This window comes from Ixodes scapularis, unplaced genomic scaffold (assembly GCF_016920785.2).
Source record: "Ixodes scapularis isolate PalLabHiFi unplaced genomic scaffold, ASM1692078v2 PGA_scaffold13__105_contigs__length_92229423, whole genome shotgun sequence".
NCBI lineage: Eukaryota > Metazoa > Arthropoda > Arachnida > Ixodida > Ixodidae > Ixodes > Ixodes scapularis.
The window spans coordinates 64,526,783-64,538,079 of NW_024609839.1; the positions used below are offsets into that span (position 1 = coordinate 64,526,783).

General features: G+C 45.9%; 1 protein-coding gene across 1 annotated transcript; it reads right to left on the reverse strand.

Annotated features, from left to right (window-relative positions):
- Positions 1–1,009: 1,009 nt before the first annotated feature.
- On the reverse strand, positions 1,010–3,594 carry LOC121835454 (putative nuclease HARBI1). Its single transcript, XM_042289660.1, has 4 exons — positions 3,477–3,594; positions 2,700–2,969; positions 1,931–2,078; positions 1,010–1,172 (listed from the first exon to the last, which is right to left on the reverse strand). Exons 1-4 carry the CDS (start codon positions 3,592–3,594, stop codon positions 1,010–1,012), a joined length of 699 nt encoding a protein of 232 aa, XP_042145594.1.
- Positions 3,595–11,297: the final 7,703 nt, after the last annotated feature.

The window sequence follows — 11,297 nt, forward strand, 5'->3', positions numbered from 1 at the left end:
GCATCTGGTTTTCCCTTTTCACGGCACATTTCCACGTTCTCGGACGAACCGAGTACATGAAAACTGACCTTTAAACCTTTCTCAACTCTTTTGGTACAACCCCAGTCGCGGCATTTTGATGAGAAGGCAGGTTTTTTTTTGTCTGGTTCCTTTCAAAACAATGCAGGAATACACGTCTGACATGGGGACTTCCGCCCACAGCTTCAGGCCGGAAGTGCGCTTGGCGCGCCACCACCACGCCCTGACGTAACAGAGATGAATTTGCGTATACTCGATCAGGCTCACAATTTAAGAATAATGACTGTTCCATCAGGCTGCACAGACTATTCAAAGAGTTCCAGCTAACAGAAGTATCTCGCAGGCCTACGAGTGTAAAGGCCGGGCTCATTTAGTCGTCTGAACACTGTATGTTTAAAAATGTGGCCCCATGGCAGCTGAAACGTCCACTGCAAAGTATCTTGCTGGCCTCCGCCTGTGCGGTCTGGCAGCTAGTGACGAAATATGGTCTTGTTCCAACATTGTAATTCACGGACATCCTCTGCAGAGGCATTGAGAATCATTTTCATCCCACTGGAACTGCCCCCAAAGTCTAGAAAATACATTGCTATCCAAGTTCGGCGAGTCTCCAGATGACTGACAATTTTGTCCTGGAAAACATCACTCATATGGGTTAAATGAGCCTTATCCACGTCATATAGAGCAGTGTCAGTTTTGCGAAAAAGCACAGCGTACGCACTACTCCGCAGCTACGGCCGTTTCTTTGGTAACCTGTTAAGCGTCACGTAACAAATCTTATAACGTGGCACTTAATGGGTTACTAAACCTAAAACTATTCTGCCAGTGAAGAGCTTCTAAAAGAGATTATAGTCAAAGCTGTAGTCAGCTCAGCTTAGCTGCCCCTCTGCAATCCTGTGACAAGAAAAGTGGGCGAACCTTCTGCAGAACCCAAGTCCAGAGTTACAGCAAGCAATGCTTTCACCAGCCTCATTCATGTGATATGACCAGGTGATTAATGCATAAACTCTTCAGAGAACATGTCTTTCTTACCTGGTGGATCTGTGAGGGAGACATGGTGCCGGATGCAGTAATTGTGGAGGACCACACACGCCACGATAATACGGCAGCACACGCTTGGGGTGTACTGTAGGACCCCTCCGGACCTGTCGAGACACCTGAAGCAGTGGCGTAGTAAGGAAATTTGTTAATTCAGTATTTACTGTTAGTGATGACTATATGAAGTTTATGCAGCCCCCAGAACCCTTTGGCACTCCTGTCTATTTAATGCTCCTCGAAGTCCCTGCTTTTATATGCGTTCCCCCCATTGCCTGCATTTCCGATTTGACTATACCGTAGTTCATACTTTGTGTGATCCCACTTTCAGCGTATATGTTGTGCTGAGGTGCAATCCAAAGGCACCAAAGTAAAGAACAGGTCAGGCCCAGTCATTATGCAACTTTCACTGAACTATCAGACGAAGAGGAGCAATCATAAGTATGGCTGTCTAACATGCTGAAGCAACACTATATGTTCTCGGATTCCAGCTAGTACTGCACGATGCTGGAAACCGAACTTCTCTTTCAAGATAGCCTTTATGGGGAGTCTGCTACAGCCAGGCACATAGCCAGGCGGGTAAAGGAGGGGAAAGGGGAGGTGCCAGCAAAACTGGAGGACTTTGAAGAGGACCCAGATCAGGCTACCTGGGCCTTCTCCCTGGATATGTGCCTAGCTCCAACAAGTTTTTTGGTCTCCAAGTGGGAACAGTGTTAACTGCACCCTTTTAGCATGAGGGTAGAGAAATAAAATAGGGACAATAAAAAAAAAGAACTGTTTTTGTTTTACGCCGCACATGCAGAAAGGAGAGAAGGTAGTTCTGAGGAAATTTCAAAACAAGTTTTAACTCCCAAACTCAGACTCTGCTGACGCTACTGACCGGAAGCGGGACTTCAATATCCCGAATGTCCTCTCTATAACTTGACGCGTCTTGGTGAGGCACATGTTGTAGGCTTCTTCGCCCTCTTCCTCCTTCGGCTTGCGAAATGGCGTCATCAGCCATGGCTGCAGGGGGTAGCCTGCATCCCCTAAAATATTAAAAATAATATGAGATATCACGTGAAACCATGCATAAGTAATACAATAGATATGACTGCTTGGGGTTTGGGCTTGCAAACAAAGCGCTCCAGCAATACCTGAACTGGTAACCAAAGGGTTGCAAGTTCGTCTCCCAAGCTCTGCCGGTTTCGACATGAACGGGCATTCTGTTTGCGTGGATTTGTAGATCACTACTACGAGGGGCACCCTACAACTTCCAGGAGGGCAGACCTGCAGCGCTCGCCCGAAATTCCCCACTACAGCTGTAGTACATTTCCAGACTTGAACAGATGGAAGCTCACTACAGTAGATAACGAGAAGAGATTCATGGAAGAAAGCTGCATCGGTTTAAGCTTAATTCCTTCCTAACTTGTTAGTGGACACGCAAGTAGCACAAAGGAAATGACTGGCTCGCTTTGTCCTGGTTTAACTTATTATATATTTAACTAAGTACCTATCTAGGAGTTACACTGAAATGTGCAAGCTGGCTCAAACCTTTGCCAAGATCGAAATGCAAAAAAGGCTGGATACCAAGAGGCTACGAAGCATATGGTCGTTCAGCCTGTCAACTATTAAATACTCATATGAAATCCAAATTAAAATATACCTACCCAGCAACCAGCCATCGGGCATGCCCCCAGCCTCGAACTTCTCCGACAAGTCGCAGTTGCGCCACATAAAACTGTCATGCGTGCTCCCCGGCCACTTCACTGTGAGCTGTGTGATTTCGTTCGACGCATTGCAGACCGCTTGCACATTCAGCGAGTCGTATCCTTTCCTGTTTCGGTAGATGTTCTGGTAATTCTTCGCAATCTTGAGGGCGATGTGCGTGCCGTCGATGCACCCCAGCACCTTGGGGAATCCATTGATTTCCGCAAAGCCTACAGATTAAAACAACGAAGTGTTCAACATTCTGTGAAGCAGTGGACATCTTGGATATTTTATTTACCACATTACAATATATACAAAACTTGGTCTATCAAATAGATGACCTCTAAATACTCATACCTCAATTAAAGCACTATCGCACCCATTTAAACACTATTACCGAAAAAAAGAAGGGTTTTGGGGGGGGGGGGGGGGGGGCAAAGAGTGCTTTTGTTAGTTGTCATGGGCATTGCATGAACAATGCACTGCTGACTGAGAGTCTCGGCGACCATTCCGCACAATGCCGTTGCTCACGTCAATCTATACAACTTCGTTCGCGTCAATGAAAGTTACACTCATTAGGGTCATGCGGGAGGCACTCACTTGATCGAATGACGTTTTAGCGAACGCCCACGTTCCCCCCGATTAAAGTTGATCAGGCTGAGTAAACGCGCTAACAATTCGCACTGAAATAAAATAACAGGAGTAACTAACGAGCACGACATTGGGAAAACACTTACCGCGTGCAGTACGCATTGCTGCCTGCGGGGTCACGGGGAACTTGATCCCTTTTTCAGCAAAGTTGCAGAGCGCGCTGCTCACCGAGTTTATAATGCGCGAAGCACTCGTCTGGCTCATATTCCCCACGTCGCCCACGACCGACTGAAAACTGCCGCTCGCATAGAAGCGAAGCGCCAGTAGTACTTGGGCGTCCACGGGGAGCGCACAGTTCCGAGCCGTCGGACGGCGGAGCGCAGGTGCGAGCGCCTCGCAGAGTCTCTCCATGGCAGGCCTCGGGAGACGGTAGTACCTCGCCAGATGGTTATCGGCGATGGTGTCGAGTGTCCGAGGAGTGCGGAACACACGTCAACCCCCGGTCACAGTCCGAGTTTCGCGGCGCTGACATTAGCGTCGCCACCATCAGCGGCGCTGTGTATAGCGTCGCCACCGGCAGCAGCGCTTGGGTGGTGGGGGGCTCTCATTAATACAAAAATACAAATATGAAACTTTGTTCGCTAACAGTAATTTCAACAAAACGTCTTCACCGCACCATGAAAATAAAATTCAATTTATTTTATATATTTCTTTCTGTTTGTTCTGTTTTCTGTCTGAAACCAAAACTCTAAACCGACCCGCTGGCCTCGCCGGCGTCCTGGGCCCTGGAAGGCGCCGCTGCTCACGCTGCTCCCCTCGCTCTACCCTCGCCCAAATTTGAAACTTCGTAACGGCGGACGGCGGTATGGCGGTATCGGGTCCGGGTCCATATCACAAGAGCGAATGACATTTTAGCGAACGGCGACATTTGAGCGAATGGTCGTTTTAGCGAATAACGGGGGCGCGCGTTAACCCATCCGTCGCGCTGCGCTTTACGCCGCTTCGCGGCGACAGTCTGCGGCAACTCATTACAAAAATATGAACTCACTTGGCCCACCCGAAAACGCCGCTTCGCGGCGTCCGACTATTCGCTAAAGTGTCATTCGATGAAACGTGGGCGTTCGCTAAAACGTCATTCGATCAAGTGAGTGCCTCCCGGCGGTATCGCGGTATGGCGGTTTTGTTTACCCAAGGGTGTCCGTGCGAGCGTGGTTTCGCTCACCGGCGTTCCGCGCGCCTGTCGAACTCGATGGATATTTTGGTGCAAACTTTCAGAGACTGTTGAGAGGTGCATTTTACGTGGCCATATCCCAATGGTGCACGAACAGCGCAAATGCCAAGACCCACAAGTTTTTGTTTGTTCATTTTTTTTCTCAAGAAAAGACAGGTGAGTATATACTCAGTTTTATTTGCTCAGCGAACTTACCATTAAACTTTTGCTGCCCATAGCTCTTAGTTTGCGGGTTTACCGTACTATAGGCAGGCTCGTTCTCGCAGTAAAAACATATCACCCCGAACAAGTACGGTTTTAATGAAGTTAATTGTATACACTTAGCCCCACTTCGATTTGTGCACAACTGCTTATTTAAAGTGCAACAATTGGGTTTAATCTAGAAAATGCTCTTTGGCGGTCCTCGAACAGACGGAGGATAATAAAAAGAAAGAATGAGGCTTCCTATATATTAATTTGAAGTTTCATTTATTTCTGCATGGTTCCGGGTGCGAAAACGGCATTATGTCATTAGTTTATTCTCTGTACATAAACTTTTTTTTTGTTTTTAAATTAGTTTAAAATTTTAAATATCATGACCACATTGTCATTACAGATGCTGGGACATATGGAACGAGCATTTGAACGTTGTCTCAAGGAGGAGAAAAACTTCGGACACTTCGTGGTTCCCAACCAGTTGTACAGCCTGTTGAGTGCCAACATTTTTCGAAGCTTTATTTCACATTTTCATCTTGGTTGCGTGAGAAGCTATGAATATGTAAAAATGAAGCTAATGATTGCTGGGGGCATCGTAAGTGGCTTATGTTTTTTTTAAATCAGTGAACAACTTTACTTTCAGTAAACAGCTGATCCAACTTGGCATGTTGAATGCATAATTATGCGGGTCAATGTGTACACTTGTAAAGATATGCGTTAGTGACAATTCCGAAGAAGTGATAGTGATAAAATTAGTGATAAAGCCCATTCCCAAGGTGTGCGGAGGCGCATGTAATAATGAAGTGATGAGATCGTGCACAGATGAGAGGTGCTGCCTGAAACGGGAGCTTGTGGGCGAGGTTGACGAAGTGATTTTGTCAATGTTTTATTTTTGCGCGCATGCAGGTGCAGTGCTGTACTTAATTCCGTTTTAGCATCTGTGCAATAAATATGCCTCGAAATATTTCGGTCGCAGCTCTGGATTCCTTACTGGACGGCGGGACGCCTCGAAACAGAAGAACAACGAACACTCACGAATACGCACCTTATACAACTGAAAGCGAAATCGCACATCGTATATTACGTTAGGGACTTTTAGCGAACTGTTACCGTGTTCCGCGTACCGCATTATCGGGGCCTTTGAAACCGGAGTGATACCGTGACAGCGGGGCGCGCACTTAAAAGCATGCTTCAAAGGCTCCGATAGTGCGGTACGCGGAACACGGTTTGTTAAAAGTCCCTATTATTACACTACCGGGACCGGGCGTGGTGCTCAGGAGCCTGGATCCAGGCTCCAACACGACCCCGAAGCGATCCATACGAGAACCACCCTACAAAAGTAAAGGGGCGCCATGTTGGATTCTTTACGGCTTGGCTTAGAAACGGCTTCAAAGCAGGCTACTACGTTCCAAACGTGTATATAAAAGTCGTTTTGAAAAGTGAGCCAGATATTTTATTAATAGCATGGTTAGCTCTTAATATAATTTTACAATTTACCGAATATAAAATGATAAGTTGACTCGTTCAAGTAATGAGAGCCCCCGACCACGGACGAGGAATTCGGCGCTACTGTACAAAACTCGACTCCATTGGGCCTATGGAAAATGTCCGGGGGTTGTTGCTGCCGTAGATTCCGCTCCGCGTCGCGCTGCTGCTGAAGCGGGTAGACGACGTACGCGGCAGCCATTTTGGTTGAAAGTCGCCAAAATGTTCGTAAGATCGATCGGACCCCTGTCGTAGGATATCGTCTTAACTTACGCAAAACTTACGAACATTTTGCTTCGGGAATACTCAAAAGTTCGAGACTTTGTCGTAAGATAAATTTACGAACTTTTTTGTCGTGAGAAAGTTTCGGGAATCTGGCCTCAGAAGAGCGCTTGCTTGCGTGATGCCGTGATACTACTCAGGCGTGAAAGAAACCACGCGTCATCTCGTTTAATTTAGTTTTTTTTTTTTTTCACATTCTTTTACTTTCTGTTTGCGTTTACTTTGTCAGCACCAAAAAAAAAAAAAATACGATGACACGACAAGCTGGATGCAACTATGCATTAAACTATATACCGCAGCCAGTGCTACGATCCATCAAAACCAATCCAGCGCTGTCCCCCTGCCACGTGACATCGTGCTTCCACGTGCAGTTGTGCCCAACAGGAAGGCCACGTGACACAGTTTTAGCGACTGACTGGCCAAGATGGCTCGTAGCGTCGGCTGTGGTACAACACAAAGTGAAACGGAGTATAAACAAAGTTTCCGCTTAATGTTTTTTTTTTTTTTTATGCTACGGCGCAGGGGCTGTGTGCGATCAGCGAAATAGCCTAGCAGACGACGCCCTCCGGAAAAGGCTTTCTGCGCACGCGCTTAATCTCTCCTGTGACGCTGCATTTCTCCGCGGCATGGCACTGCCCGTCCCGGCGGTCGACGCTCACGTGATATTATCAAAAAATTGGGCGACTGTACATACTCAGAGAATGTAGCACTTCTATCAAAGTACAAGTTTTCTAGACGTACTCGAAGTAGTACTTTAAGTACAGTGTACTTAAAGTACTTCCCGACACTGCGCTACGGTTATGTGAAGCTGACACCGCATTCGCGAGATTGGCCACGATGCCTGCTTGCGTCTCCTGCGGTACATCGTAAGGAAAAACCGGTTATATAGTGAGGAGCAAGCAGAAAAGAACGGGAACGTTGGAGTTCCCGTCCTAATATTTAGAAATATCCCAAATATTAGGTGAAAATATTAGAATTTGCCCAAAGTTAGTTAATATACAATTTTCATCCTCATCGTGGTTTTCAAAGTCAAAGTCTCTACTGGAAACAAAATAAGAGTGACGGTAGCGGCAGACAGGGGTTCGCTCCTTGGAGTTTAGAATTTGCTCTTAACTGATTTAAAGCAGTTTCTTAGTCTCGAATGACTGCTTTGGGAGCTCGCTCCAACACCCGCGAAGCAGTACTTAACAAATGCTTGGCATAGTATACATTTTTCTGACTGTCTAACACTGACACCACGGCATTTAAATGCGCGGGTATAATTGAAACGTCGGTTTTGGCACCATTTTTATTCGCTGATTTTACAATAAATGTTTTAAATTTCGCGATACTAAATAACATACCGGAAAGGGTAAAAGCCGGGGATTCCGAAAATATAGTTAGTTGGGGTAGCTAAAGAAATCGAAGGAGTACCCTTTTAAGTCATCCTTTTTTAAACTTTCATTGTTTCAACTTGTTCGTTTCTGTATTTATATAGCTCACTGTCTGATAAATCCACAAAAAGAAAAGTACACTTATTCGCGACTCCAGAAAAACGGACGCCGCCAAGCGGGAAAACCGGGAACCAGCCGGTCCAGGTCGCTCCGCGCCCCGCCGCGTCTCTGGTGGCTTCCGCGGACGCGTGCTGTCGGCGCGGCGGCGAGCAATGTAATTTGATGAAGGTCCGAAAATTTCTTAAGTTTGCCTGAGTGTTCATTAGTGTGGTGAAGCCTCAGTAGATTGTTTCTTTCCATCACGTGTTTGAAAGCCCGTTTATTCCACAACACACGATCGCGTGCTTTAAATTTTTTGGATGGGAAGGAATCACGGAAAAACGTTTTGATTTCTCGTCTGTCTCTAATCACAATCAAAGTGACGATTGCTTGGTAACTGATAAGCGGTTTCTTTATAAGGATGTAGAACAGTACACTGAGGTCGACATACGAAGTGTTTTACTGGAGGGGACACCAATGTTGCAGTCAAGTGAATGGGAAGGTTCGATAGCTGCTTTCCTTGAGTTTGGTTGTGCTGGATTAGCTTCAGGTTAATTTGAGCCACTAACGCCGGCCGGTGCGTTGGCTATTCATCTTGGCGGCTTTTCGCCGAAAAAGACCACATTGAAGGAGTTGGGCCAATTTCGCAATTACTTGATTCAGAAAACCTGCTCGCTGCACATGATTAATGAGGGAAATTATCTGCTTTCAAAAGGTGGGGGACGCGTCTCGCGAAGATAGAAGCTGTCACGTCATTAGGATCTATCGCGCCTCCAATACTTATAACCCCTGTCGAATCCAGCAGCAATATACGTCTACATTGCTCAGGTTGACCGGCCACAAGAAAAAAAAAATTTTATCCGTTTAGGATTTGAAGTCAAGTTCAATGCAGAGAGGTCTGAGTGAATCTCCGATGAAGACTCTCCTCAGCTTGTCCGCATTCGTCCCGTTCTACCGGCTAGAACCATTTGGCTAAGTTTAAGTAGTATCTCTCTGTCTGTCAAATATACTTTTATTCAGCAGTTCACCCTTATAGTTAGTCAACTATGTTCATATTTCAACCCGAAGAACGTACTAATATCGCTTTAGTGGGACCATAGTGCGTAATACATAACCGCATATTCATCAAAATGACTTTTCGATTGCTACTAAAACCTGAATTGAAATACGAGTATCAGCTGCTTAGTGAAGTGCCAGCGAGTTGACATGCTCCTTGGCTCAAGAAGCACTTGCTTAATTTTCGTAATTTTCCTGCAGCCTGTGTTCTTGACCGAGCACACGACTGCAGCTGTTTCTTGAAACGCGGACAGGCACAAAAGCTCAATTTCGCGGACAGGTAAGTCGCATGATCGAGGCATGCGAGTTAGCTAAACATTACTCTTGGTGGAACAATTTTGTAGCCCTCGCCGCTTTCCTTAGATGATGAAAACTAATTAGAGTCTATTACCGTTTCTCCGGAGCCCATAGTTTCGGTTTTGATCGAAGTCTCCGCAGCGAAAGTTTGACATGAAAAGAACAAAAAACACCGGCAAAACAAAACTATGCTCGGTAAGTTTATGCGCACCGGCTAAACTTAACTGTCTCAGTTCAAATACCCATAAAATTGGGCATTCAACAAAAGAATAATTGTTAAATTGAATGCGCCACCCATTCAGGCGGCCCGGCCGAGCCGACGCGACCTGGACTCAGCCTCCATGTTTGTTTGGTGGTGGCGCCCCCTATAGGTCGCTGGAGTCGCGAATACTGCAACAATTACGGAGGTGGATCAGTTCAAGGTCCAGACTACCACGAGGTTCGCCGCGGGGGCGTCCGAGCTTGAGGTCCGCGGTACGATGGAGGAAACCGAAAGTGTGATCTTCGTTGACAGCCGTTTCCCACAATTCCCCTCAGCCGCGAGGGGCGCTCCGGTGATGCACATTAGCCATTAATTAAACAAAACTTTAAATTGATGGCACGTTTACCATTAATTTGACAAACCTGCTGAGCATATGAGTGCTGATGATTAGGCTGAAGGCACGAATTATCAATCTTTCTGAACGGATTTCTTTTTTTCTTTTTAAATTTCAGTGAATCGACGTTTTTCAATGGACTCCCCAACAAGTTGGATTGTGGCTGCGGGTTGCTGTTGGATCAACTTCTTCCTCTGCGCCATCGTTCGATCTGCAGCCATTGTTTATGTGTCCATTCTCACTTTGCTCGACACGACCAGGTCAGAAGCGGCATGGCCGATCACGCTGATGACGGTTCTTTCCTGTGTAGCAGGTACGAAATATTCTCACGCGTGATCCGCCGTTCCTAACAGCCCCAATGGGTGCCTGGTGTTTCAGCTGTAGATGAGAAATTTAGCCAGCGCACTATGACTGATTGCCTGGGGTCTTTAAAGTGCATCCTGCAGTGGTGATACACGACCGCACGCCGGTACGATGGTTATCCAGGTCGAAACGAACGGGGACGGTGATTAAACTCAGAATCCCTGGGTTCTGTATACTATTCCCTCAATATTAATCAATATTATACCGCTTGGTTGACATTCTTTTATTCGGTATTAACAACGATAGCCTCTGGAAGCTTTGTTTTTACGAGGTCTAAAAGAATAGGCGTCCGGCAATAAAGATGGATGGGCACATAGAAACATATATATATTTTTTAGCATTGCATATTATGATTACGAGCACTATCTCACGGCAGAAATTATCACGTCAACGCGAAGCAGTTCGCAAGGGTCACACTTTCATCGGACTTATTAAATTAATGAACTAATGAACAGATGCGGTTGAGCACTATTATTCTTGAGATGGCTCCTGTAATTTACGGAGTGTTTTAATATCATCAGTTAAACTCTAGTTATTATAGAAAGCATTCTGGTTATGTATTTTAGTAGCAATACTTCTAAAAAATGTAAACCCATGGGACGAAAGCGCCTATTTCGCGACCGGGTCCCTCTTCAACTTTCCGGATCGGCAGGAAAAGAATAAGAAAATATTTATCCTACCCTGGACTAATGCCACAAGTCAGACGACCTAAGTTTGCTTATCTCAACTTTCCCAACGCCTATCTATCGGGACACAAATTGCGTCTTGTTGAGGCCGTTTATTAAACATCTATCAAGTCAAACAAATGAGAAGAGGTGGCCTTGTACATCCAAAGAACGACGCCGTTGCCAATATGTACGTATCTCCAGATCTCGGGAGTAAACTTCTTGACCGCATTTTCGAACTTTAGTCCGCCCATCATGCATGCTTAAAAGTTGAAAGGCTATATGAAAGTATTTGTATCCTTCAATATCGTCCGTAAAGTGGGCA

Excerpts from the sequence above, each read along its gene's own strand:
- LOC121835454 (XM_042289660.1), bottom strand. The coding sequence starts at position 3,594 with ATGAGCCAGACGAGTGCTTCGCGCATTATAAACTCGGTGAGCAGCGCG. Across the intron at positions 2,970-3,476 it reads AGCAATGCGTACTGCACGCG|GCTTTGCGGAAATCAATGGA; the intron begins GTAAGTGTTTTC and ends TTTAATCTGTAG. Across the intron at positions 1,173-1,930 it reads ATATTGAAGTCCCGCTTCCG|GTGTCTCGACAGGTCCGGAG; the intron begins GTCAGTAGCGTC and ends CCACTGCTTCAG.